The 27,719-nt window shown below is 38.1% G+C and overlaps 1 protein-coding gene and 1 non-coding gene across 2 annotated transcripts; one reads left to right on the top strand and one right to left on the bottom strand.

The window, feature by feature from the left end:
- LOC107309032 (macrophage mannose receptor 1-like) lies at nucleotides 1-27,450 on the bottom strand. Its single transcript, XM_015853441.3, has 30 exons — nucleotides 27,229-27,450; nucleotides 25,345-25,743; nucleotides 24,223-24,396; nucleotides 23,437-23,601; nucleotides 23,025-23,141; nucleotides 21,953-22,102; nucleotides 20,735-20,917; nucleotides 20,391-20,545; nucleotides 19,808-19,921; nucleotides 18,989-19,104; nucleotides 18,069-18,217; nucleotides 17,577-17,776; nucleotides 17,081-17,202; nucleotides 16,258-16,345; nucleotides 15,426-15,570; nucleotides 14,915-14,950; nucleotides 14,654-14,823; nucleotides 13,724-13,791; nucleotides 11,533-11,633; nucleotides 11,079-11,221; nucleotides 10,310-10,424; nucleotides 10,058-10,206; nucleotides 8,271-8,373; nucleotides 7,545-7,777; nucleotides 6,505-6,670; nucleotides 6,223-6,375; nucleotides 5,805-5,921; nucleotides 5,393-5,560; nucleotides 4,106-4,147; nucleotides 1-3,708 (listed from the first exon to the last, which is right to left on the bottom strand). Exons 1-30 carry the CDS (start codon nucleotides 27,287-27,289, stop codon nucleotides 3,464-3,466), a joined length of 4,347 nt encoding a protein of 1,448 aa, XP_015708927.2. The 5' UTR covers nucleotides 27,290-27,450; the 3' UTR covers nucleotides 1-3,463.
- On the top strand, nucleotides 9,360-9,431 carry TRNAM-CAU (transfer RNA methionine (anticodon CAU)). The gene has a single exon. It is a non-coding gene; the product is annotated as a tRNA-Met (tRNA).
- Nucleotides 27,451-27,719: the final 269 nt, after the last annotated feature.

The raw sequence follows: 27,719 nt of genomic DNA, 5'->3' as shown, positions 1-27,719 counted from the left end.
TTTCTTACAACAAGTTTGATTTATTTTTCACCAAGATGAAAACAGTTATGAATAGGAGATAACTGGTGACACAACTTATTCACTCCTTCATTTAAGCAGTTCACTCACGGATGGTCCCTCACAGCTAAATGGTTGAAGCAATATTTGGCAACCAACCCCAACCATATCCTCAGCTGCAGAGGTCATACTGAGGCTTCTCAGAAAGTGCCTGGAACATCCTTTAGAGGATCACAGTCTTCATTATCAGGTACCACGCACTGCTGTCTTGGGTGTGGCCCAGGTTTTACAATCCACTGCTGGTTCTTGTGCGCACTAATGGCCTTCTACAGTCACAGCAAACTCGTGGTGTAATGAGTTTGTGAGTTCTTACAAATGCAATTGGGACTATTAGTTTATAAAGTGTATCAACCTCTGTAAATTGTTGCAATCTAATTTCTCGATACATTTCCAGGTTTTGGATTATTGATTTCTGGTAACCATTTCTCTAGGCAGGAGCATCAAAAGAACTGAAGATGAAGAAGACATAGCCAGGGAAGTCAGAGGGGAAAAGCAGGTGTTAATATCAGAAAGTCTGCAGAGGAGAATTGACAAGAGCTATCAAATATGTAAGAAACTTAATCAGAAACTGTTAGGGCAGTATACTAAGTGAACAGTTTTAAATTACAAGAATATCAGACATTCATTAGGGTAAACTTTCAGGAATGAAGAATACGGAGGCATACTGTTTCATGGGATGGTAGAGACAAATCACTACTGGAGTTTAAGAACATCTTTGATAGGGAAAATTAGATGCTTATTTCAGGAGAACTACAAAAATACTGCCCCTTTTTTCTGTTACTTTAACTTTTATGATAAATGGCTCTATTTAAGAAGACAAAGTAGAACAAAAACTTATTTACATATATTTCATGTACAACAAAAATATTTTAACTTAAACATGATTAAAGTCTGTCAAAAGATTAATATATATATATATTTCAAAAAAACAAATTAAATAAAGATCTTGAAACTAAGAGTTTCAAGTCAATTGATTGTTTGCATTTAGCATAACATCCATAAGAAAAGTAAAAAAAAAACAAAAACAAAAAAAAAACAACTATATGGGAATATCGTATACTTTTAGACACTCTTAAAGCAGACAGTACACTTGTATGAAATGCAGGCCTGGTCATGAAGTCTTGAACAAAGCTCACAGAACTGAAACAGACTGTGAGATAGAGAATTTGGTTTGAAATTATGAAAGCCATCCTAATAACAAGCTTCAGATTTTAAAGAAATGGCCTAAAAAGATAAGAAATCTTCACTAGTATTGATAATTTCAATGAGAAATTTTAAATAAATTTTGTCATCTATGAATTCACTATAATGCATCCTGCCTGTTCTTTCATGGAAACCTTCTAAATTCCTATTATGCTACTTAAATGAGAAAATGTTTCTATTCACAATATATTCATACTTCTTAGCTGACTTTTCAATCCTTATATATAAGTCATATGAAAAGGAAAATGTGTTAATTCAGAAAAGACTGACATTTTACAAATGACCAGTAAAATAAGATTAAATAATACTTTTGTGAGGAAATACCCTGAAGTATTGTATCACTCCTGTATTACAGATATGTGCTCTAGAAATCACACTTGTAAAATATGTAATAGCTGCATTTTGGAGGTTTCTGATCTGAATTTACACAGTGGTTACTCAAAGGAAAATCAAGTCCAGATGTGGTAACTGAAATGCCAATGGATCCCAGAATAGCTTTTGCATCTTCAAGAACCTCCTTAAAGCTCAAGAACAGCCTGTCCCAATGTGCAAGGCACAAAGTAGGTAGGGTAGTAAGCAAGCCTGTCTTTATAAGAAATTTCTGATTGAGATAAAACTCAAAGGGTAGTGTATGGAAGGTGAAAAAGTCACAAGCTACTCAGCATACAAAGAGGAACATGTCCTGGGTACACCAAGACAGGACGAGGAAAGTGACAGCTCAGCTGTAGTTGAGACTAGACAGGAAAATGAAGAGCAACACAAAGGGTTTCTGTAGATACTTCACCAGAAAAGGAAGACATGGTTCCATAGATAAAGGAGGAAGCCTACAAAGTTCATGACTGAGGTATTCGATGCCATCTATCACCCCTCACACTCCACAGGTCTTAAATAGCTAGCAGCAGATGCTAGTGGAGAAAACTGCTATGCATGGCACAGAAGTATTGAGTTAGGGACTAATGTTAGCTGCATATATAGAAGTCCATGAGACCTGATAGGTTATACATGAGCATACCAAAGGAACTGGCTGTGGTCAATGTGAGTCTGCACTCTATCAGCTCTGACAAGTTACAGTGACTGCAGGAGGTGGCCTCAGTCCTTAGGAGGGCAATGGAACAATTCTCTTGGAAGCCATTTCCAGAACCAAAATAAGCCAAGAAAAAGAAGCAGTCAGAACACATTTACAAAGGGTGAATTGTGCCTGGCAAAACTGATTACTTCATATGAAAAAAATAATTGGTTCACAATCCCCAAAGAAGGGGAGAAAAATGAATTTAATTTACCTTGATTTTAGCAGGACTTTCAAAATCCTCTCTCATTCTATAGTGCATGTACTGCAAGGCTGGTGAAAAAAGTCCAGGCTTTGTCTGAACTGGTCTGATTCAATGAATCAGTATGTGCTGGATCTGGATAGAGAAAAATTGAAGAGGCCACCCAAGGGCCACTGAGAGGAATAGGAGACTTGATGTATGGATATATGATAAGAAGAGAGTCAGAGCAAAGAGGAGAATAGGCTAATGAGAGACCTGAATGTTATATTCAATTAGCTAAATGGGTGTGTATAGAAAATATGCTGCCAAAATCTAGTTGAGGGTGCACTTTGCTATACAAAAGTGGGAAGACAAGAGACAGAATCACAGAATCACAGACATTCAAATGTGATACAAAGAAAGCAAACTTTACCAAGAGTATGTATAGACCCTGGAGCAGGCTACCTGGCTGGGGCAGGGCACTGGTCCTGCTGCAGCATGAGTGTGTACCAAGTGATCTTGGAGGTGACATCCAATCTATACAATTCTGCCAGTCTGCACTGGAGATCAGAGGTGGCATCTCCAGGATTCCTACAGATCTAGATGTACTTTTTGGAGAATGCTAAGACACTTACTCTCACTGTTTCCTGTGATGACTATGACAATCTCAGTATCTATGGGTGGTGCAAGACCCATTTGTTGACTGGAACATCTTGAGTGTTCCTTTACACAGTGTAGTTCCAGGATTTTATGTATGTTCAACAGTCCTCCCAAGAACTACTGTTTGTGAGCAGATTTAGAGTGTTGCAAGATTGTTTGTTCCTGCTGATACTAGCAAGAAGTATCCTGTGCAAAATAAACAAGAATTTCCATGAGAGAAAATCAGTTTAACTTCAGAATTCTGGTATTTCGGTACTTCAGTTCCTTTCCAATCAGGCTCAAGTTTACCCTACTTATTAAACCATTGCCTGTTCATTTTCTTCCATATTGGTCACAAGACATTTTGATTCACGAGTTCCCGGATCAGGACTACCACAGTATATGGCATTGCCAAAACTGGCTGTAACAGTTGTCTGTTCATGTCTCCTCTTGTAGAAAAAATAGACTATAAGGCCAGTTCCTGCTAGCAGAAGGAAGATTAGTGTAACAATCATCACACCTCGACTATGTGAGGATGAAACAGCAGCTTCTCTTTTCGATGCTAAGAAAAACAAAACAGAACAATTACTACAAATGGCCAGAGATTACCACTGCATACAGCAAGCATTTCCATAAGTAAACAAGATGGGTAAACTAGGAAAGTGCTGAACAATTATACTTAAAATTGACACCCATTCTGTATTCACAGAGCAAAACTAAGCTCAATTTCTCCTGGACTTCTTTCATAAGTAGAGTTATATTAAATCACATTTTATTCAGAAAACAACAAAAATATCAATAAGCCAGCCAGTTTGAGATAAAAGTTCTCCTTTTAAACGGGTTTAAAATAAAATTACTCGTGATAGTTAAATGGGTGCTTCAATGAAACTCATTTACTTGTAAATAATGAATGTGTATAGGTTATTGAAATTTCTTTTCAATGTGCTTATAAAACCTACCTTGATTGACAGATGAATCATGGGTTGGTTCAACTTCAGTAACTTTAAAATTAAAAAATATATATTATACACAGTTTGTAAGTAGTCATTCAAATAAAAAATACATACCATATACATAATTGTTATATCGTGTTTCTATTACATTTTACTTAATGGAGATGAAAACATTGTCTTTGAAAATTCCTGATGAATTTATCAACTATTTTTTTAAACATATTTGTACTTAAAACTCCAAACTGTGGTCTCACTGTATATTGCTTTGAACACTTTTATTGGCTGGGGATGCAGATGCAGGTTTTCATACTTCCATAGTCCCCATCCTTCATTCTGAAGAATTCAATTTTTTACACCTGAATAACTGAAAAGCACATTTTCACTTAAAAATATTTAAGCTGTATTTTTAGGTAATTTCCTTTTCCTTTCACTCTTGCTTGTGATGCAGTAAATTCCCTGCAGACCTGGCTGGCTGGCTAGCACTTTAGAGTTCATGGATGACTCTACTGCCAATATGTGGAAATCCAAAAACAGAAGATTCAATTAGTTTCAGGTTGCGTGAATTATATGCGAAGTGGATCTGTTTGCATTTTCAAACCATTTCCCAGCTGAAGCGAGAAAATGTGGCACACTCCACGTATGCATGTGCAGATTTACATCCTTCACTCTTTATGAAGCACTGCTGTGCATGCCAGGGGGCCTCTTCTCAGGCTGTGACATATTCAACTGAAAACCACAAGGCCAACATTATAAATAAAATGTATTGTTTTCTTTGACAGTCTTGGCAGGTCACATTATGCCTGGGTCAGCACAGGAATGATTTGGGCCCCGGTGCCCACCCTCAGCTGGCACTTTCTGCTTGGTTATTCAGTTAAACTGAGCACACTTCATTTCTATGAGTCCCACTGGCAGCTCTTGCTTTCATTCTCCAGAAGCTCAGTGATTTGCACAGCCACCTCTCAGCTTAGCTATCTGTCTGTCTTCTCATCACTAACCTAGTCATCTATTCATCTAATGCCTCTTGCACTCTAATGTAACTCTCTTGATGCTCTCACCAACTGATATGTTCTTGCCACAGCAAATAGCAAAAAATCAACGCTCTTAAACTGAGAAGTTAAAAAAAGTGACTCAAATTCTTCTCCTGCATTATATTTCATAACAAAATTATTCCTGGCTTTGATGCACATGCATCGATATCCATCCACAAAGAGTATCTAGTGCGTATACAATTAGGCCTGATGCAAATTACCCACTACTTATAAAGTAAGTCAGTAGATAGAATTTAGAACTCACTCTTTGGGATTTTACAAATGAAATTGTGGTCAACAGAGCAGTAATAGTTCCTCCAGGCTCCACTTGAGATATCCATGTCCACACAGTGTTCGTCATAAATAGTTGTAGGCTCTCCTTTCTCCCAGTTGACAAATTCTACCACACTTCTGTCTGTCCACATCCATTCCCCTAAATTTAAAAGTATTAAATTGTAAATGGATGACTTGGGGGAATATTTCTAGTCTACCAGGCCCAAGGACACTGCATGTGGAATTTTTTATTTGAATAAATAAATTATCAGTACAGAAGATTCTGTTTTTGCTGATTTAACAGACAGGGATGTTTAGATGGGAACTTGTCAACTTTAAATGCTCACGAGCTGTACACAGGCAGTTAACTGCATAACCCTTCAGGGCCATTATGAAATAATTACCTTCAATATTTTTGAACAATCCTATCCAAAATTTTCTGAAATCACTTGCAAGTGGAGACAAGTAAAGTAAAAGGAAGTTCATTTCAGCTGGATCTTCTATGGAAACCAGAGAAGCACCTAAAATACCAAATAAACAATACAAAAATTTCAGCAGTATTTCTTGCTACACATTTCTTTTACTTCAGTGAATAATCGTGAAAAAAAGAAAAGGGGGGAGGGGGGTAGTGGAGGGGAGAGGAGGAATCCTTTAAATTCCAAGAGTTTCCAATCGTTAGATCACAAGTTCACAACAAAATGTCATGGCCGGAAAGTTCAAACTCTTCTGACATGCTACCAACGTCCACCTTTGACACCATGGGCTGACATAGTAAAATAGAAGGCATTACTTTCAGAGCAGCTCTCGTAAAAAGGCACTTACCCATCTGAATACACATCATGGAAGCATCAGGCCAGCTTACTTCAGAAGTGGTGTGTACATAGTAGCAATGTCCACGAAAGGGAATCCAAGATCTACCGTGTTTTGGTTCAGGACACTTTCCAGGAAGCTGTGGTGATTCAGTAGGAATTAACTCTGTAAGGAGACATACAGCTTTCAGTGGGTTTTTAAAAGCCAAGGAACACATGGTCTGCTGTGGCTGAAATAAAGACAGGACTTGAAATTCCAGCCTTTCTAAATGCATTTCTCCTATTCATAACCTACCATCAGATTGTTTACAGAGAGATAAAAATGATTCGTTGCAAGATGTTGTCTTCCAAAAACCATCCAAATCTAAATAGGCACAGGCTGCATTCTTATTTGGCTCTCCACTGGCCCAGTTATGATATCTGCTCCTCCTTCTATCTGACCACATGTAAAGGCCACGAGTCTAAAAGCAAATAACAATAAAGATCACATCACATACATAAATTAGATTAAAAGAAAATTAAGACTGCACTTGAAGGTATGTAATTTTTCCTCTGTCGTGACCAAATTTCAACCCTCTGCAGCAGATAGGATGGCAGTCCTACAGACATTTATTCACCACTCAACCTGCATTATTCAGTTCACACTATACAGTTTGTACAGTAAATGGACTAAGGGCCTCTGGTGGTAGTAAATGTGAGTATGTAACTGAAGATTTTATCAGAGGAGTCCAAATAAATACAGAAATTGAACAAAAACTGTAGAGAAACTATTCTTTGCATTCCTCTAACACAAGCTTTTCTAGCAGAAGTTCCACTGGAACAAGAATTACTGATTACCATTTTCATGGGACACATACACAGACCTCTGCCACCCATCACAAGGACTAGCTACTAAACATAAATATTTTTATCTCTACAACATGTACTTTTTCCAGTGGATTTCACCACTATTTGCAGGCTGTGACCAGTAGCAGCTGCAGTTATGGCTCTATTAACCCCATCCTGTGCAGCCTGATCTCCTCTTCCTGCTGTCCTCTGCAGCCACTAGCTACTGCAGCTACAGCCTTGATGGCGTCTCAAATGTAGACTGTGGCAGTTCTTGCTTATGTTAAAAATAGGCCAAAAATGTAGATGTTTAAAACTTCTCAATTGGAGGGAAGTCAATAAGAATCTTAGCAAAACTTTAATGCCTGCCAAGTATTAATGGATATGACTGATAGTACTCTCACTGGAGGCCACAGTAGTGGATTCTGCCAACCTCTGAGCAAGAAATATGGTTGATCTATGCTGATCTGGAGTACAGGTGTGCTTGTTACAAGCATTTTATTGACTTACCATGTTGCTGTTAAGACCAATCCATACAGGCTCTCCATGCTTCAGAATTTGTAACCACAGGTAAGCTTCAACATAAGGATCTAAAATGCTGGCAAGATCTGCGTATTGGTCTTTGCAATTCTTCTGTGCTTCTTCCCAGTTCATTTTATAGTTGATGACTGCATAGCGGTCATCACCATAGTTGTTAAAGCCAAACATCGGAACCACAGCTTGGGAACTTTTCAATTTAGGGTCTGTAACAAGCAAACAAATAAATGAAAAGGTAAGTTAGAAGCTTTATCTTGGCTAGACATAATATCACAAGGAAAGAGGATCTAGTGCATCAGAGTAGTCAAGCAACTGAGAGAAACTGCAATAACAAATTAAGATTCCCAGTTAGCACTTCAGTGATGAAGCCTTGTTTTCATGTTCTCTGGCAAACTTTCCATGTCAGAAATGATCTTTATGATTCCCTCTCTCTCCATCCTGACTGCTAAAAATAGTAAAATACATGGTGATCCATAGTTTACCACTATTTTTAATTTACTGCTCTGGTCCTTGAAACAGGAAGGAGTTTTTCTTGCAGGAAACAGTGTGTGTGCTTGTTGAAATGGATCCTAACGCAAGAGATATTGACAAATTAATTATAGTTAAAATGACACTGAATATGGGAAAAGCACTTTTATCATGGTTTTGACATAACCATAATACATAAGCTATTCTAGAACATGCTTAAAGAAAACTCACCAGTATATCTCTGGCATATGTAGCTTTTACTTGCTTTGCAGTCTTCATCTTTCCATTTCCCTGCTTGTTCAATAGGGTTCTTCTTCATATAGACACAATCATCCTATGGACGAAATAAGATTAGTAAGAAAAAAATGTGGATAACTAGGAAGCATTTCTTTTCCTACTGGATATACATTTCCCTATCACATCCAGGTACACACGTCTGAATAAAATCATGGCCATCTATATGAAATCATATAAGAAATGGTAAGAAGCAGTAACGTGGCAACAACAATTTATAAGTAGCAAAGTTTGTGGATGATGGAGGAAGTTGCAAAGTGTGGTGCAGAGGCAGGAAGAAGCATCTGGGACAATCTATGTGTACATAATCTCTGCGCTTGCATATGTGTGTGTGTGCATGACTTAGATGCCCACTCACTAGCTCTGGCCCATAGGACATTTGAGCTCAGCTGTTTTCCTGCAGGTTATGTGGAAGCTCAACAAAGTGAAGTTTGCCTAAAGAGCTAAAACCCTCTTCCTGCACCAATCAACCAAAGTTGTCACCACTGCTCAAAGTACAGTGGCAGCAACCAGAAACCATCCTTTGTAGGTACACAACTTTGCACCATAGTTTCAGCTTTACAGCTTCCTCCATCTACATACAGGAGGAAGCAGCACATCTACCTCCCTTGGATCAGTATAATATCACTGTCTTTGGCCCCTCTGAGGCAGTAGCCCATGTCATGACTACAAATGAAGGAGAGAACATTTGAAACAATTTGTGCAGGGAGGTGGACACAACCTTCTACAGAAAACATATTCACATGCAAGATGGAGGAGTCCTAAAGAGCCTAAAACTCAGCTCAGGAAGGAAATTGCTGACTTGTCCGAATTTTTCACAAGGCTTTCAAATATCTGTCTAGACTCACACAAAATCATGATGAAACAAAGAAGTTGAGAAAAAAAAATGTCTGAAGGTAGACCTGCCCCATGGCTACTTTGCTTTCAAAAGCAACAAGATCATCACAAATAAACATAGATAGGTAACTTTACAGCAAAACACAGCTGAAGTACATTTTATCCATCCACCAAAGCTAAAATAACAGCAGCAGAGTGGCGCAGCGGAAGCGTGCTGGGCCCATAACCCAGAGGTCGATGGATCGAAACCATCCTCTGCTAGCAGCATTTTTGACATTAAAAAGCAATGTAATTTATTTTAAGTCAGTCTCCAAGATTCATTCAGGGAACGCAAGTGATCAGAAGGGCACCGGGCAGCTCTCTGTATTCTGGGAACAGCTTTATTGAAATACACATGGTGACTGGTGGCCACAATGGTTGTGCTGAAATGGAAATCCAGAAGGGCAGACAGACCTTTCCATGAGTGAATAAAGCTGCCCTTATCTTCTGTTGCAGGGAACTCCAGAACCTGGAAGTTCTCCTAGGGTTTGAAGGCAGAGGAAGTACAAGTATGCCCAGTTTGACAAACTTTTTGAGGAAGTGGCCAGGCTGCATGAAGAAATCACTAGGAAATGTAGTATTCAGGAATCAGAAAGAGAAATTGATGTGTGATGCAGTGCAGTGATACAGACAGGCCAACTACCCTGTCTGAAGTCCCTACAAAGGGAAGAAGTTAAGCTAGCTTCCAACCATGAGGAGACAGACCACAAAACTTGAAGACATAGGAGAATGGGTCTTAGTTTCTGCTTTGCCTCCCTCTTGCCCCTTAAGTGCCTTTAAGGTCCCTTTCAACCCATCCTATTCTATTCTGTGATTCTATGATTCCATGATAACAAAAAATTTTTTACCTTACTATAGTAACTTCGGGAACCTTTTGCCCAATTTGTGTAGTAAACTGGACTTCCATCTGTCCATAAGTACACATGCTCTTGATTTATGTCATTCAGTCCAATCCAGGCATCGGTTGCAGTATTTTTTAAGAGAGACATGAGGAAAGCTGAAGAAAAGATAGACATTGTACATGGGAAGAAAATGTTATAATCTGTTTCTCCATGATCATTTGATGTCTCATCTAATATCAAAAGATTTGTACTTTGTACCTTGATTTTCCTTTTTTGAGATAGTAGCCAGGTTTCCTCCAAAAGAAATACAATTGTTCCGTGCAGCATGCCATGTCAGTGTATAATTTTCATCAAGGCCAAATGCTTTGAAACACTGAAAAGAAAGAAGTGTGCCAAAGCTGAAGTTGGATAGTGTTTTACACCTTTGAGTGAAAGCATCTCTCTCTGTAACAAGTGAGGTAAGCTAGATTTTTTAAACCAAAAGATTTAACTTTGTCCTTTCTAGCTTGCCTTTAGGTCTTTCTGAAAGAGAAGATGCATACTGGAAACCTCCATATTTTGGCACCCATTTAGAAGAAGAAATACGTCAGTCTAAAAATTTCAGTGGAAATTAAGTTCAAGTTAAGACTTTGAGGAAGAAATGCCTAAGACCTCAGAAAAGAATGCACACAGGCCAAAAAAGTGTCCTGGCAGTAAGTGACAGCCAGATAAGCTCAGCAAAGTAAACAAGAATGTACAACTGTTCAGAAGTTGTTTCTTCCACAATTTCTCAGCTATCTTTGGCAATACTAAATAATAGCACAAATAAAAAACGAAGCTTTTTCCTTGTACGGTACATGATTTCTTTCATAACAGTTGTGGTCCCAGTACAAACTATAATCTCAGGAATCCTATTTTTAGGGTTGTTAAATATGCATGGTCAGAATATATTTTGTGATAAACAAAAACTCTGTTTCAACTTAAAAACTGAACCAAGGAAGTTTTCTATTCATTTTAAAATGCATTATACTGACTTTTCGTACTGCACCTTATTATCAAATTGGAGCCAGTCTTCTGGACACCCACCCTTGGGTGGTGGTACTGTGGGAGAAATACTTGGACGAACAGTACTGTTAAGCCTTTCACAGATGAAAAACTCAACTTTGCCACAGTTGAGGTCATTCCATGTACCTTGAAGCAAATCAGAATAAAAGAAAAAACTGAAACAGAAATATAAGATCTTTCCCTTAGCAAATCTAGGAAGTAGAACTGATTATCATAGTTCCCTCCCCATGGAAATAATGAATAATTTTTATGTATGTTCTCCTTAGGAACATTCAAGCGTACAGCAAAATTCATGACTGCCAGAGGGTCATTATAATTTAAAAGTTTAATTAACCTCTCTAAAATCTATTGCAGACCTCTAAGACCCAGACTTGTGCATTCAGCCCTCTCAAGCCTGTACCACACCATGAAGGACGGAATATTGTTACAGCACTCACCTGTTTGGACATACATGACCACACAGTTTTCATCATTGTTTGCAAAGTTTGGTTCATTTGGGGCCCAGGCAACATAGTTTGCAGTAGTTCCATCCACCCACCTGAAATAAGTGATTGGGAGATTAATAATTCTTATGGTAGTATTTTTTTGTTAAGGACATACTAGAGCTTGGTATTTTGTTTTCTATATCCTAGTTTACAAACACACATTCTTCTCTTCTAAAAGGAAAACTTTTCATTGGAATCATTAAAAAATATCTTCATGTTTAATGTGTATACTGCTGACTTGAACCAGGTCTCGGCTAGTCTTCTCAAAGTCACAGCTTTTCTCTGTCTCTGAGTATTAATAACTTAAAGAAAATACACCAGTGTAACACCGGGCCTGGCCTTACCTGTAGCACAGATGCAGAAACATGAGGCTAACTTAGTAATTTCCTGGGGCCAAAACAGTAATATAACATCTTGTAGGGTAAGAGAAACCCTTGAATTACACACTAGTAACCATTTTGTTAAACAAAAGAAATCTTTAGTATATGTTGCTACTGCTTTCAGTTATGCAAAAAAAAATACTTCCTATTTTAGTGATTCACAAATTTATTCTCAAAAATGCCCTACGAAGAAAGAAACATTAAAAAGCCTCAGTGCTGGAGGGAGCACAGTCAAGTAGGGAATCTGCCTTCAGACAGCATGAGCTCCAGGGCCATTCAGTGTTTTTCCAGTTTGTGAGGCTAAGCAACAGTATGCATGTTCCTGCCAGGAGACTACAAATAAGGAATTCAACAGGATGCCTAACTGCTTTCACTTGCAAATCTTCCTGACTCAAACAGGAAAAAAATAATGCACAGTAAACTGGAAGGAATGTCTTAAAGACATGAGCCAAAGTGAGTCAGCAGTGTGCATGTACAGCCCCTTTTGGGGTTGTCAAGCGTATCTTAGGCTTCATCAAAAGAAGCATGTCAAGGGAGGTAATTGTCTTCAACTACTCTTCTCTTGTGAGGCCCCATCTGGAATACTCCATCTGGAATCCAGACCTTGAATCCCCAAAACAAGAAGGTCACAGACCTGTTGGAATGGGTCCAGAGAAGGGCCATGCTCAGAGGGCTGGAGCAGCTCTCTTGCGAAGACAGGCAGAGGGAGCTGGTGTTATTCAGCCTGGAGAAGGCTCCAGGGAGACCTCATTGTGACCTTTCAGTACTTAAAAGGGGCCTATAGGAAAGCTGGAGAGGGGCTGTCAGAGACCATAGTTATAGGAAAAGGATAGATGGCCTTAAAGTAGATTTAGATTAGACATTAAGAAGAAATTCTTTACTGTGAGAGTGGTGGAACAGGTTGGTCAGCTGATACTTCTAGCTTGGAAAAGTTCATGGTCAGGTTGGACAGGGCTTTGGACAAACTGATCTAGTGGAAGTGATTGCTTTCCATGGCAGGGGGCTGGAACAAGACAGTCTTTAAGGTCCTTTCCAACCCAAACTATGGGTTGGATACTATGTTTCTATTATTCTAAGTCATTCTATGATTTTAGAATTCTATGATTCTATAATTTCTGATAAAGTAACACCATCATCCAGAAAAAAAAAAAAAAAAGAAAAAAAAAAAAAGATTCAATTAGGCTTTTTTCTAAGTATTGGGTGGGCGACGATGGGGAGAAGCAGAAATTCTAGGAAATTAGACTGTCTCAGCCCCACAGAGATGACTGTTTGTGGGTTGTGGACAAGAAAGACATCCTGAGAATTCCAAAAGAAAAGCTGAAATGAGGCAGAGACCCTGTGTTGAAATCCCTGAAGAAGGCACTAGAAAAAGGCAGAAGATGAAGGCAGAGTAAGGTTTTGATCATTTGAATATTTAATACTGTCTTTAAGTACCATCTGGAACATCTCTAGAGAACTCGGTCTTATCTTCTCTTGCATTTAGCAAGGAGAGTGAGTGCATGTGTTAACTCAGACTACACTGACTATAAGCAAACGTGGTCTCACAGAACAAAAACAGGACCTACAACTAGAAGAAAAGATAATGAAAATATTATAAGAGTTGTGCTGCCCTGAGAACTAGAATCATATATTAAGATTTTACATCAAAATATGGCTGTAGACAAATTCTGGCCACCTTTAAGCCTCAGTAGCCTCTTAGAAACAGCCTTGGCAAATATTCCCACGTCACACATGAGTTTTAGATACTTAATGTTTTCACTTACCGAAATGTCTTGTCAAGGCTCACAGTTAAGCCAATGAAAAAGTTGTTTCCTCGATCTCTATAAAAAGTCTAAAACATACACACACACACAAAAGTTTCAATGAGATGTAAGAAAATAGATTTTAAATAAAACAAGCAAACAATCAAAAACAACTTGTATATATTTATACAGTTAGGTGTCAAGCAATGTGCAGGGAGTTGCTGGGATTATGTGCCTGAACTGCAAAATTCAAAATTATCATCCAATTATAAAAATAACAGCATAATGGGTTAAAAAAGAAGTGGAGCAAAATGCTGTGTTAAGAAGAATAAAAACAAAACAAACAGACAGAAAAAGTCTTAAAAGGGCTATAAAATAAAACCATAATTTTAGAGTTTTATAAAAACATAGTTGAAAATTACCATAAGGCTACAAGTTAATAATGGAGTTCAGTGCTAAATCACATGGAAGAAAGGAAAGAATCATACTTGTTTTTAATAGTATAGAAGCTATTTATAGAAGACTATAATCACCAAGTTATTCACTTCCTATTGGAAAGCAGCCTGGCACAAACTATTTCTTGAAAAATTAAAATCTATTTTGACAAAAAGAGGGATTTTTTTAATTTTTTTTTTTAATTTTTATTTTTTAATTCTGTAAAGAGAATGAGGTGGAAAACAAAGTGCCCACTCAGTAAGTAACTTTCAACTAAACAGAACAAAATTTTTGAAAGTTGCACTCTGGTCTTGTAAAGAAATGGAAGACTTTTCTACCCATAGCAATTATTTACCAGAATAATGACTATGTTAAAGTTTCTAGATAGTTAAACTCATGAAAGGTGGTACTAATTTTTTATTATGAAGACTATTTTCTACTACTTCAAATCCAGATGAAAAAGGGGCCTCAGTGGAGGACAGAACTCCTTTTTTTGAAGTAAAGTGAGTTTCTTACATATTTCCAAAGAAATGTTCTTTCACTTTCGCTCTCAATAATGGCAAGATCACCACCATTCTTCTTGCAGTAATCCCTTGCTTTTTCCATAGGCATTGCTTCCTTGCTAAAGTAATATTCCTTATGATTATATATTATCCAGTCATCTTCACTAACAATGTATTCATAATCTGCAATATGAAACATTAGGTAGGGTGTTCATGACAGACATTAACAACACTGTAAGAAAATTTCTTCATGTGCTGAAAGTACAAGACTTACCAAATGTAGATGTAGGTTCTGGTTTCAGTGATGCTCCTGCAAAGTAAATCAATATCCGAGTATATTAAATATATCAGAAATATATTTGAGATATTTATGCAATTGTTTTTAATAATTTTACATTGCATTTTAATTTCCTTCAATAAAATGAAACCTAGAAGTTACTCATAAGATTGTTTTTGTCACGGAATTTCTAAGAATATCTGAAAGAAGGTGTTGCACTCAGCAAACAACGATTATGTTAGAGCCAAGCTTACATAAACTACGGACTATGGATTTAGGCTACTTGATTTCATTTTGTCAGCAAGGTGCATGTACATGCTAAATTCACACATGTATCTCATCAATGAATTCATAGTTTTCAACTGCTTTTATTGAAGTTGAAATTCACTTAGTGTTTCATTGTGCTTGATGGAACATTTGGCATTAATGCATGCAATATGATCTGACCTAGAGAGGATGTTCTAAACAGTTTCTAAATACTTTTAAGAAAAAAAGGTCTTAAACTTACCTTTTTTTATTTGACAAACATAGTCTTGCATATGTTCACAAAATATATCATTCCATTTCATATCATTATAGCCATAAAACACTCCACATTTTTCATTTCCATCATAATTGTTTGGTTCTCCATTTGCCCATTTTTGAAAATTTACCTATAGTGAAAACACAGCTTTCTTAGGTTTTTCTATTGAAGCAAAACATATTTTTGAATTTGTTAAAGAAGAAAACATTTCATTTGATTTCACTGTCCACATTATTGTTTTGTGCCAAACTCTGTAAGAAGGACATGACCACAATATCATTGTATAGTATAGTGATTCTTCTGTGTACCTACTGGCCAACACTAGTAAGCCAAAAAACTGTTGTCCTTCATTATATGTGAAGAGATGAAGCTGTTCTGTCATGTTCTAGTAAGAAGCATCTAAGAACTTTCTTCAGATGCCTTCCTCCTGCCCTGATGTTTCAGAGACATCCAAAACTGCCATCGTATGGACTTGGGCCTTGCAGACATTGAGCTGCTTAAGAGGGTGAAGGCAAAAAACCTTATCCTGACCAAGAAATCACAGTTATTTCTCACAGTAAATGACAAATGGGAATATAGAGGTTGGTACAACCAGAATAGCTTAAACCAAGAAAGAAAATAGAGTATTCCATTATCTTTGGTGTTATTTAATTGCTATAACTGTTTTACTACTGTGGATGATTGTGAACTATCAAAAGATAAAAACTAATTCCTCAATCACACTTGGGAAATTGACTTAACTTAAAGTTTGTACATGCTTAACAAGGTATATGTGTAGTATAAGAAAAGGAGTAGGAACAAGAAATTGTTTACTCACTGGTGAACCATCACACCATGTAAATCCTCCATCAGAGTCCAAAGCATTTAAGCCCATCCAGTAAGACTTGTGACGATAGTCTTTATTTCTGAATGATTGTGTACAAATACAAACAATAAGAGGGTGAAATAGAGATGGAGAATATATGTGAAAGTTTTGGCACTCGAATTATCACTTGAGGAATTCATGTAAAGTAATCTCCCCATTTACATCTGGGGAAAAACAACCTAGCACTGCATGTAACAGGAATCAGGAAATAGAGCTGTGCAGGAATGACCACAGATATCACATTATCAAAATTAAATTAAAATTTTAAGGTCTTGGTCCCACAAAGAAACTTATGCATTCAAATCCAGACTAGCCAGTATTCATTTTCCAGTTAAACATTTAAATAAACGCATCAGTAGGTCAGTCTTCCTTAGTCTCCAATTTTTCCCCTTAACTAAAGAAAGAAAATTACATTTCACAGCATGAAATTCTGGAAATTCCTTCTTATATTTCATCTGCTGATCAACTACAACAGGTTTCTCTTTTTCAACTAAACTCAGCTGAAACCAGTTTTTATCACCCTTCTTTCATTTTTATGTGTGTTCAGGCTACTCTCACACATACATGAATCTACCCAAAGGCCGGCCAAGAAGCACTTTTGCTCACTTCTTTCTGCATGTTTACGTTTATTACTACCTGTTTACACTTTGCAGAGATACACATTGTCTTTCCAAAGAAGAAATTGATCACTGGAAATTCCTCATGCCCTGCAAAATGTTCATTTTTAAAATGCTTTCTTTCCTATATTTAAACAAAGAATTTTGCAGATACTTACAAGCTAGATATTAGTTTTTGCTCTTCTTCACTGTGGACACATGCCAGATCTCCTCCAATAGCTCTGCAAAAATCTCTTGCACCAAACCACGTTTGCATCTTCTCCCTTCCTCTCTGAAAAATCTGTGAGAAGTGGACAGTTAAATACAGTCTCAAATATCACAGTAGTTTAGAATCAGCATTCTGAGCCTCTGTTTTCCTTCTGTTCTCTGGTCTCTAATTTAATCATTTGCCATTTATTTGTGCCACCTTGCTTGTGTCGTTACCTAGCAAACTTGACTAATTTCAGCCTTGTTTTTCATCTCAGAATCCTGGTAGCCTCAAACTTCAGGCAGCACTTTTCAGCACCTCAGGATGCTACACCCAGGATACAGTTGGAGACATGTAACTGCAAATGACCCATCAGGTAAGCAGGATAAAATCCACCCTGCATGCATAGATGAAGCATATGCTTACTTGAAATGACAAGTGTTTGTTTTCAGTTGTTAAACACCTACTTTGAAGCAGAAGCTGCTCTGAGGAATGGATTGCCATTCATCTGGGCAGGACGGGAGTGGAGGAGTCGTCAGAGGGGGTGGTGGGGTCGCTCCCTCCACCAGCTTCTTGCACAGAAACAGGTTTTTTTCTTCACAGTTGAGAATATCCCATAATCCAGCTGAAGTTCCTGTTCTCATGGCCACACAGCCTGGCTCCCTTCCTTCATGAAAGAGAAAATTTTAAAACCTTCTGTATATGTACCTGCATCATCTCAAACCATATACTCTCTACTAAAAGCTACCTGTCCCCCCTGTGTTTGGATGTTCAAGTAGTCAAAATAAATGCAGTCCGAGGTGGCCACTTGGAAAGAGCTGCTACAGCTTCAGTACAAACAGAAGTTGCATGGTTGTTTCTGCACATTCATGGCAGTATTGTTTTAAAACCATCCTGTAGTTTCTAAACCCTGACTTCCTGGTTCCCCACAGCAGAAACTCTGAACCCCTGGTGCCTACCTGGCATTCCCATGTTCCAGTGAGTGAAGATGACTGGATCTCCACCAGCCCACCTGAATGTCCCCTGCTCCTCCATGTCCGAGAGTCCAATCCAGAAATATTTCACTGGCTTGTATCCAATCACAGAAGTTAAAAAGGCCTGTTCGTATCTGTGAAGAATAAGTACTAAAGTAATGTATCAAGCTTTATTGCAATCTGACCATTTCTTCAAATTGTTCATTGTAGTAAATCTAGTAAAGTTAAGATGCTTTGTTAATTCCATGGAAAAAATAAGCATAGATTCAAACAAGGGTCGTGGTCTTAATTGTATAGATCTCATCATAATACAAATTGTTTACTTCTCAATTAGGTAATATAAATCATGCTTATAATTTAAAGTGATTCTCTTCTCCATTTGTGTAATACAATGAGAAATATAAGCCAAAAGTTGGGTTAATGCATTTATTTAAACCAGTGATACAGTGCTTTACTGTGTTTTCAAATAGGGTTTATATCTTTAAATCCTTTTAGTCTAGCATAAAATAATTACTCTAAAAAGAATACATTTCCGGATCTTCATATTATAAAGAAAAGGCTAAAATCTCAAATCCAGAAGAATAAGTAGTTTCATATCTATCTGTTTAGTTCATTTCAGTGAGTTTTAGAACAGTCTGATGATTTGGAGTTGATGGGGGGCTGACTAGAATTTTTGTTTCCAGGATTCCACACTCATCATGAGTGTGAGTGGGTAGCAGCCATAGCTTGAATGTTAATCTTGATAACATAGCACTGTCTGTTTTATTTTGTTTTACTTAGTTTTAACATGTATCTTACACCAAAGAAGTGGTATCACATTAGACACTATTAATAACTGTAGAGTGGGAAGAGATGATTTTTTGGCTTGGTTGCACATCTAAAAGGACAAGAATACATTGTCATACCTGTCTATCACAGTAGCCAAGTGAGCTTTATTTTCTTCACAGATACGTTTTGCTTCTGAAAATGTTGCTGGTAGCTCCCCTATGGAGTAGCAGTAAAAGCCATGCTTCATCCAGCCCTGCCAATGCAAACAGATACACAAGGAGAATCATCAGACTGCCATGAAACAGAATGTTGAGAATAATCAAAACAGCTTTGCAGTCACAATCGTGCTTCTTGCCCCTTGACAGATGCCTTTGTTATTAACGGGCCATGGCTGCAACTTGGAGCTGGAAAGAAGCTCACAGCCACATTATGCTCATACACTCAGATGACACTACCAAGGAAGTACTGGAGAAATTAAAAATAAAATATGGAAAACATTTTTTTTTTCTTTCTCCACAGTATTATGTTATGTCATTTTAAATAGCATAAAACAGCATATGATTTTTTATGTAAAGCTGTTGCAAGAGGCTATGTTGCAATCACACTGTAAAAAAGCAGGCTCAGATATTCCTGTATTCCTGCCTCCTGAGACAGGTGGATTGAACCGAGATGGCTCCATGCAACCTGTAGGATCCAGCTCAAAAGCAATGAAGTTTGCAAGGAGAATTTGCTGGGGGCAAAGGGAACAGCTCTGCACCATGAGGGAGCAGAGTGAATTGCATTTGTAAGTCAGGAAAAGAGAAACCATTGTGAATCCATTAGTCTAAGAAGTATCAGCACAAAGTAACAGTTTTCTAGGAGTCCACAGATTGCAATAACTGACTTCTATGCCACTTACCATCGTGAAAGTGAAATTGAGATGCAGTGACCTTTCACTGCTTCTGTTTCACACTTACTTTCTGGCAGCCTGGGTAAGTAACTTCAGCTTCCCCTGATTCCTCTGCCAAAGGTTTTCTTTTACAGATGTAACTGAGTTTTCTTTCACAAGAACTGTCAGCCCAGAACCCATCCTGAGCAAGGCAAGAAAAAAACACAAAGAGAAGTGAAACTAGAGAAAATCCAGGTTCTATTGGAATATTTACTATTCACAGAGAGATCATTTCATATGGAGTGAGTTGCTTCAGCATTTCCAAGCCTTCATACTTTCTCCAAACCTCCCAGACAGGGAACACAACAAACTGAGGGCCGCATTTCCTCAGAAGTGTGAGAATTAGGGAGTTATGTATTAAACTTTCAGTGGCTGATGAGAAAAGTAAGGAAACGTTTTCTCTTTCACCCTATTCTCACCACTGTAGTATTATTCATACTCATATATACAGTAGTATACATCTTCCCAAACCTGGTCTCCAGCCTCCCTCCATAGTATTCTCAATCAAACTAAGTTCATAAAACCCTTTAAAAGCCTTTTTATTTGGGGCACAGATTTTTTTTCCCTGTGGTAGGTATAAGCGTAAAAGAAAGTGAGGGAAGGATTTTTACCTCTCCATTCATAACAATACAGTCTGCCTTATTAGGTGTGTGGGTAGGCTGTCTTTGATGCCACTTGGTGTATGTCACAGGTGTCCCATCACTCCATTCAAAATACATCTGATGCCTGAAGTCATTTAAACCAATCCACAGCTCATCATCTGGCTCTGGAAAAACAACGTTAATCATAAGTATTACCTTAAAATTGAGCTATGGTGTCTAACATCTACAATTACTGAACAAGGAGTTTCAAGAAGTAAACAAATTAACAGGTAAGATCATAGTTACAATAATTACATGATTAACAGCAAGAGAGTATAATTCCAGACAAAGAAATGTCATGTAGGAATACTCACTGTACCCAAGTTGAGACACAATAAAACTGTACTCCTCAACATTATGAATACTTGTCAGGTCTCCATCTTCTTTTCTACAAGATGATTGGGCTTGTTTCCATATTTTGGGTGTTCTGTAAATTCTATAGCAATGTCCTGCATAGGCTACCCATTCCCCGGGGCACTTAACAGGCTTCATGTCTCCTTAAAAAAAAATATTTCAATTAGTGAGTGCTGAGTGCTTTCTGCTAATCACAAAGAAAACTACGTGTACTGGATATTCTCTGAGATACTGAAGTACAAACTAGTAGAGAAGACCAAAAAGGGTAGGAGTATCATAAAGAATGCAAAACAGATATTTCCATCAGAACAGTATTGTTCTGGAAGCTATTCAATAGCTCTTTTAGAGGATGAAATAAATACTCACTAATTTGTTATGCTAACTTAAAGGGCAATACTCTATGTCAAATCTCCATCCATGAGGCTCTGGGTACCTCCATGGGGCCTCTTGTTGAGGAACTTTGCCTTGTTGAATTTTGGAGATTTTCTGTGTTGTTTTTTTTTTTCAGGGAACACCAGGTGCTTACCAGTCACTTGCTGCTCCTGCACAGCCCATATTATACACAGGAAGGCCCAGACACATTAATGGTATGCCAGAAATGCTCGCTGCACTGAAATGCAGTGCAATTCCTTCAGAGCCTATTTCTTGGTGTGAATTTAGTTTTGTCAACCACCTTCCACTTCTGTAAAGGTTCACATGGTTTGCACATATCCAGTACACTGGATGAAGCACAGTTCTCCTGGGATCAGCCACATCGCTCAGTCTTTATCACAGTCCCCAAACACAGCTTTGAGATGTACAAGCTTGCATTCCCCACTCAATATCCAAGCATGGGTCTAGAGGTAAGCATGGGTCAGAAACCATTCCCAGTAGGCTGTCTGGATGCAGCCATAGTATTTAAGATGTGCCATTAAACCCCCAACCCAGTGAACAATGTTATAGACTATTGTATGCGTTGCTGGGGGATTTACAGCAGAGCTAAAGGCATGCTGAGAATTCCCAAGTGCTAAACATTTTCTTTCCATAGAAAAGACTATTTTGCTTCCAGTGAAAAGAGAACACCAATGGGAAAAGATGTCAGCCACAACTTCCAGTATTTTCTTTTCATAACAGAGCAGAAAAGGCCAGATAGAGTGGAGGGAGCTCTGGCTCACATCTTTTTGCAAGACACATCATACCTGAGGGAACAGTGGAGGAGTTGTCCACAGTGGAGGAGTTTCTCTTTTGGCAGATATATCCCAGCTTTTGATTACAAGCCACGTTTTCCCATTTGCCATTCCTGCCTTGGAAAGTTCCACACATTTTTATAAGCTCCACAGAGGGATTTCCTTTAGAAAAGAGGTACAACATACAGAGAATCACTCTGTTAACACTGAATATTTTCATCTCACCACAGGAGAGAATGTGCATCCACAATTAAGTGTCTGATTCTTCAGAGTGACAATTCAGAGGAGTGGTGATGAGGAGACACGAGTGAACACGCTGGGTGGACCCATGTTTCAAATATGAGAATTTCCCCTTTCCCGTGCACAATTCAAGGAGAAAATGAGGGTGTTTCAAATACTGCAGCATACAGAAAAACACTTCATAAAAATTCAGCTAAGACACAACTCCCTGTGGGTTGGTACTATTGCAAAACACTAAGCATCCTTTGCTGTTAAAAAATGGATGTGAAATTTGTATTGAATTCCACACAAGTGCTCATCCTTTGGATTCTCCCGACATCAGAACACTTACTATGAAATTATGTACTACGGCAACACTCACTATGGTGAATTAAATCTTGAAAAATATACTGGAAACTTGGTAAGAGTTCATCACACAGGCATCATAAGCAATACATAAGAAGAGCACTTGAAAACATGTACACAGAGTTTCTCTTTTTTTTTCTCTTTCATAATTCTCTATATACCACCTTCATGAGTTTTTTGTTTGGTTTGAATAATATGTGTGATGAGAAAACTGTAAATGGAAATCAAACACTGAGTGAGGTGCAAGTGTTTGTTTTCAGTGGTTTTCTTGGATTTTCTGGTTTTCATTCTGCTTTTCCTGGGAAATTCAGAAATAACAGTGAGTCATATCTGATGCGATCCCATTATTGTAACATCCTACCTTTACCATACACACACGTAACCTGTGCACAGGTTACACAATTCTACACAAACAAAAGGAATCAGGTAACTGGACTTTGAGGAAGAGAACAGAATTTTGGTCTGAATATTGATCATCATTTCTGAAGAACGCACTCACCTGGAGCCCAGTTTAGATATCTGAGAGGACTACCCTCAGTCCATTCCCAGCTGCTATCAAGTCGTCTGACAAGACCAGTCCAGAGCTTGGCACTGAATCCCAGATCACTGGTGAGTCCTACGTGTGCAAAAAGAAAAGGGGAAAGAAAAAAAAAAAAAAAAACAAAAAACAAGAAAGAAAGAAAAAAAGAAGTCACATCTTTTCTATATAGATTTTTTTCACACTATTTTAAGAAGATTTTGCTGTCTTTTTTTTTTTTTTTTTTTTTTTTTTTTTTTTTTTTTTACCAGAAAATGACAAGTTTTTTTTTAAGAATGCCACTGGGACTTATTTTCTAACTGTGAATATAAATATCCACGTTAAAGCTCATTTTAATTACATTTACTTGCTTGTATGTAGTTTTCAGCTTTACCTAATAAAAACATCTCTTCATGAGGGTTTGCGATACTTAATAGTTCTGCATTCTGCTGCTGGCAGCTTCTTCTTGCTTGTTGCCATGTCAAAAGAGAGTTTGAGTTTATCTGATAGTGGGTTTCAGTCAAAGGATTAGTTTTCCAAAAGTCTTTTTGGAGATTTTCTATAAAATATGAAAAGCACAACATGAAAAGATAATCACACTTGCTAGTGTAAAAAGTAAAGTATTCAGTGAAGACTAAAACAGTGTAACTGTATGGTTTGGTAAGTTTTGCCCCACATATGTACTGTGTGCTTTCAATACAAATAACACATTTATAACATGAAGAATTACTTCTTTAAAATCTCATTTCTCTACATTAACTTTCTTCTTTTCTATTTATATCTCTTCTATTTCTCTCACAGTTCAGTCCAAATTAACCTCCTTTTCCCCATGCAGAATATCTTGGTCTCTCCATCCATTCTTTTTTACTTTGTAACCCTTCTTACTCTATACATTACTTGCCTCAAAATGCCTCAAAAGCACTTCTTTCTGCCTTTTTCCATCAGTCCCACACACCACCCTCACCACACATTCCATAGATACCAGTCTCCTCATCTCAGCTGGAGAAACTGAATGAAGAGCAGAGCCCCCATTTTCACTTGCACAGCTTACCAGTGAATTAGGTTACCCAGAATCCATTTTGCTGTCCAGTACTACTTGCACATCCTAAGGAGATTTTGAGTGTGAGAGAGGGTGACATTTTGCTTAATGCCTTCCCTGAAATATTTATAACTAAATTACCTTTTGATGGACAATATCCAAAACGTCGGTCCTTATCAAAATCTGAAGTAGTTGCACACCAGAGAGGGCTTGCATATTCAGTCCGACGGACGCACTCAGCAAACCATTTACCATTGAACTTGAAAGGGAACACACAAGGTGCACCAAAAGTATTTCCTCCCAGTGTATAGATATCTATGGAGAGAAACAGATGAATAGCAGTCACTTGGTATCTGTCAACAGTTTACAGTATCTGATATTGATCACGGGGTTTGTTCGCAGGCATCTCTCCATGGACATCCCTAATTAACACTTATAAACAATCTTGATTTGGCCCTCAGAAAAATGAAAAGCTGTCATATTTATTGCTTGTCATGTCTGGACTATTGTTTCATGACTCAGTTTCTCCCATTGCCTGAGATGATTCTGAAACAGCCACAGATTCTACCCACACCATCTCCCTCCATTGTTGCTGTACAAAGAGAATTCCCGTTCTCTTTTCTATTTCATCACAAGCCTTTTATTCTTTCATTTGACAGAAGCACACTTTTTGAGATGTGTAGAAAAGTATACAATCATGTCACAGCTGGTACAAAGAAGGGCCACAAAGACACTGAGAGAGATGGAACATCTCCCCTAGGAGGAAAGACTGAAGAAGCTGGGTTTGTTCAGTCTAGATAAGAGAAAGATCTGAGGGATTGTCCACTACTTAAATGGGGCTTATAAAAAAAAGATGGAAAGAGACTTCTTACATGGTCTAAGATTGATAAGACATAGGAGAAAAGATTTAAACTAAAAGAGGAGAAATTAGATTAGCTATTAGGAGGAAATCCCTTACTCAGAGGGTGGTGAGGTAATGGATCAGGTTGCCCAGAGAAGCTGTGGATCCCTGGAGGTGCAAGAACAGGTTTTAAGAAATCTGGTCTAGTGGGTGGCAACCCTGCCCATGGCAGAGGGTTGAATGTCCCTTCCAATCTACGCTATTCCATGATTCTATGATATTTGTATTGCATTGCTAAGCCATTTGTAGTGAGCTGTATTACTGATGTCACTATTATGAGGATTGCTGAGTGATAAGCAGGCAGTTGAGTTCATTTAAAGAGGGGCAGTTAATTTACCAAGAAATTAATTTTCAATACTCACCCTCATAGGGCCTGGAGCATATGCTGCCCACAGTTCCATGGATTCTCCACCGGCTCCCTTTGCCTGATTCTTTGGATAACCTCATTTTCTTCCCCTTCCCTTTGCCATAGCTGAGAAACAAATCCTTGCCTTGGATTGAAAGTGCCTCATCCTTACATTCCCACCTCTGAAGCTCGCTTGTCCTGTTGCAGGTTTCCAATGTGATGGCAGCCTCATCATCCTTGGTGAGCACACCCAGGCATAGCTTCATTCCCATGCTCAGCAGCTGCGTGGCTGAGATCCATCTAAACCTCTGAAGCTCATTGTTCTCATTGCACATGGTAGTTATGACTGAGCTGCTGTTTTGAGCTTGGGCACAGAGTTTGCTATCTTCATTATAAATTAAAAATATTCCATTATCTATAAAGCAAAGTCAGAATGCAAATTTTTGAGGACAGTTGTCGTAGGAAACAAGTCAGTTTCCTGCTATATGACAGTCTGTTACAACAAAGATTGGATATTCAGAGTCGATAAAGAAATTCAGTTCCATCAACAGTATGAAAACCACTCATTACAATGTTTTTAAGATACGTGCAATACAGAATTTTCTTCTTCTTCACATTCCTCATTAAAGCACACTGTTCTCAAAATGCCTTTCCAAAATGACTTATATTAGATTTCATGAGTTCTGCAAACTTTCACTACTACACAGCACATTAAACAGGTTTTAATTTTGATAGTAAAAGGCTTTTTGCATTAGAAGCATGAAAAAAAAGTTTCCATACTCAATATTCAACCATTTCGCCCAGAATAACAGTGTGTTTTGCAAATCAACAAACAAGTGCACCACTTTACAATTTTAGGTAATAATATCTGGAATTTTGGCAGCCATACAAAAAGTCATTTCTTCACAGAGTCAAAGTTCAGCTTGTGCTTTTCTCAGGAGGGAAACCACAAATTGCAACATCATCACTTCAGTTCTGAGCACAGGATAACTGTCCTCAGTGCCATTAATAGCTACACTTGTAAATAGAAATGTAAAGCATTGCACGATAGGGTTTGGTTTCTGAAGACCAACTGCAAAAAAAACGTGAGCAGAACTGCAGCATGCTTCAAACCTGTAATGTTTTTGCTGCTGGCTTTGTATCCCTCAGCTCCCCTCAACTGACAGAAACATGACCCAGCTCACTCTGCTGTGCCATTAAGCTTTACTGCGACACCAGGAGAGAAATAGATGGGGTTCATAACCCTGCATCCCAGCACACCAGAGAGCAGTCAAACTACTGTGCTGATATTCCTACAAAAATCTAAAGATCTGAACAAGTAGATGGAATTCACCCTGGCACAGCTCTGCAGCTGCGGAGATGCTTCATGCTAGCCAGCTAAGCCTTGCCCAAAAACTTGCAGAGAAGAAATTTACACATGGTGAATTAGACCAGAATTGCAGGCAGCAGCTGTTAAGGTCATTCCTAAAGCTACCAGGTAGGAAACAGAATTCCAGTAAGCAACAGTCTATGTGCAACAGCCACATGAGCTGAGTAGGAAACTCAGAGCAGACATCAGCCAGCAGTTCCATGAATGCTGAGAGGACATTCATTGCCTTGTGTACCCAAGCAGATTTCCCTCTCAGTGGAGTACCTTCAGGTCAGCTATGTCCACACTCAGCCAGCTGCTTTTCAGAAATCAGCACCTCCTCACCCACACCTGTTTCTTTTACTCATGCACCTCCTTGAAAACTGGCTGACGGGAGCAATGTCTAACATCACCAGATTTAAGAGTTGAAAGAAACTATTCCAAATAACATGCTGGGCTGCAAATAGATCTAAACTCAATCTCCATGAGGAAGGATGTCAGAAAAGCAGGAGAAAGGTGACTTGCAAAACTCTGTGCTCAGCAAAGACTTACCAGATGCTTGAAGAGACGTACAAAAGGAAAAAAGAAAAATCACAAAAAGGTAAACAGCCATTGCCAGATGTTTCGCTCCTTTTTCCCCTCTGTTTCTAACTCCTGCTGAACAAATTGTGTCTTGCAAGAAAAACCTTCTGCATTGACCCAGATTAACGAATCCTTTTTGGTTTAAAGACTCAACTGATACAGGGAAGTTCTGGTCTGCAAATAAGGAACCAAATCACGTCACATTTGTAATTTTGAAATCATACCTCAATGAATAAGCTTTACTTTCTAAGCTATTTTTGGTACTGAGCGCAAGAGTTTTCTTTTCCATGGATATGTTAGTTCTAAGATGTCACATATTAGTGAAGATTTTGGGAAACGTGCCTTACAACTCAGGATCATTATTTTTAAGGTGAAGTTGACATGAATATCTCTCTAATGGAAATAAAGAAAGTGAAAAAGAAGAGTAAGATTTGCATGATCCAAAAAACAGAATGCAATAT

This window comes from Coturnix japonica, chromosome 2 (genome assembly GCF_054131305.1).
Source record: "Coturnix japonica strain WE chromosome 2, WE-NBRP24, whole genome shotgun sequence".
Taxonomy (NCBI): Eukaryota; Metazoa; Chordata; class Aves; order Galliformes; family Phasianidae; genus Coturnix; species Coturnix japonica.
The sequence above is the reverse complement of the archived record's forward strand: the minus strand, read 5'-3'. Positions and strand labels throughout refer to the sequence as shown.

Bases quoted from the DNA above. Each gene is read 5' to 3' on its own strand.
- LOC107309032 (XM_015853441.3), bottom strand. From the start codon at position 27,289: ATGGCTGTTTACCTTTTTGTGATTTTTCTTTTTTCCTTTTGTACGTCT. The intron at 13,792-14,653 runs GTAAGAAACTCA...TGTATGTTTTAG, and splicing joins GAACATTTCTTTGGAAATAT to ACTTTTTATAGAGATCGAGG. The intron at 6,671-7,544 runs GTAAGTCAATAA...ATTTGCTTTTAG, and splicing joins TTGGTCTTAACAGCAACATG to ACTCGTGGCCTTTACATGTG.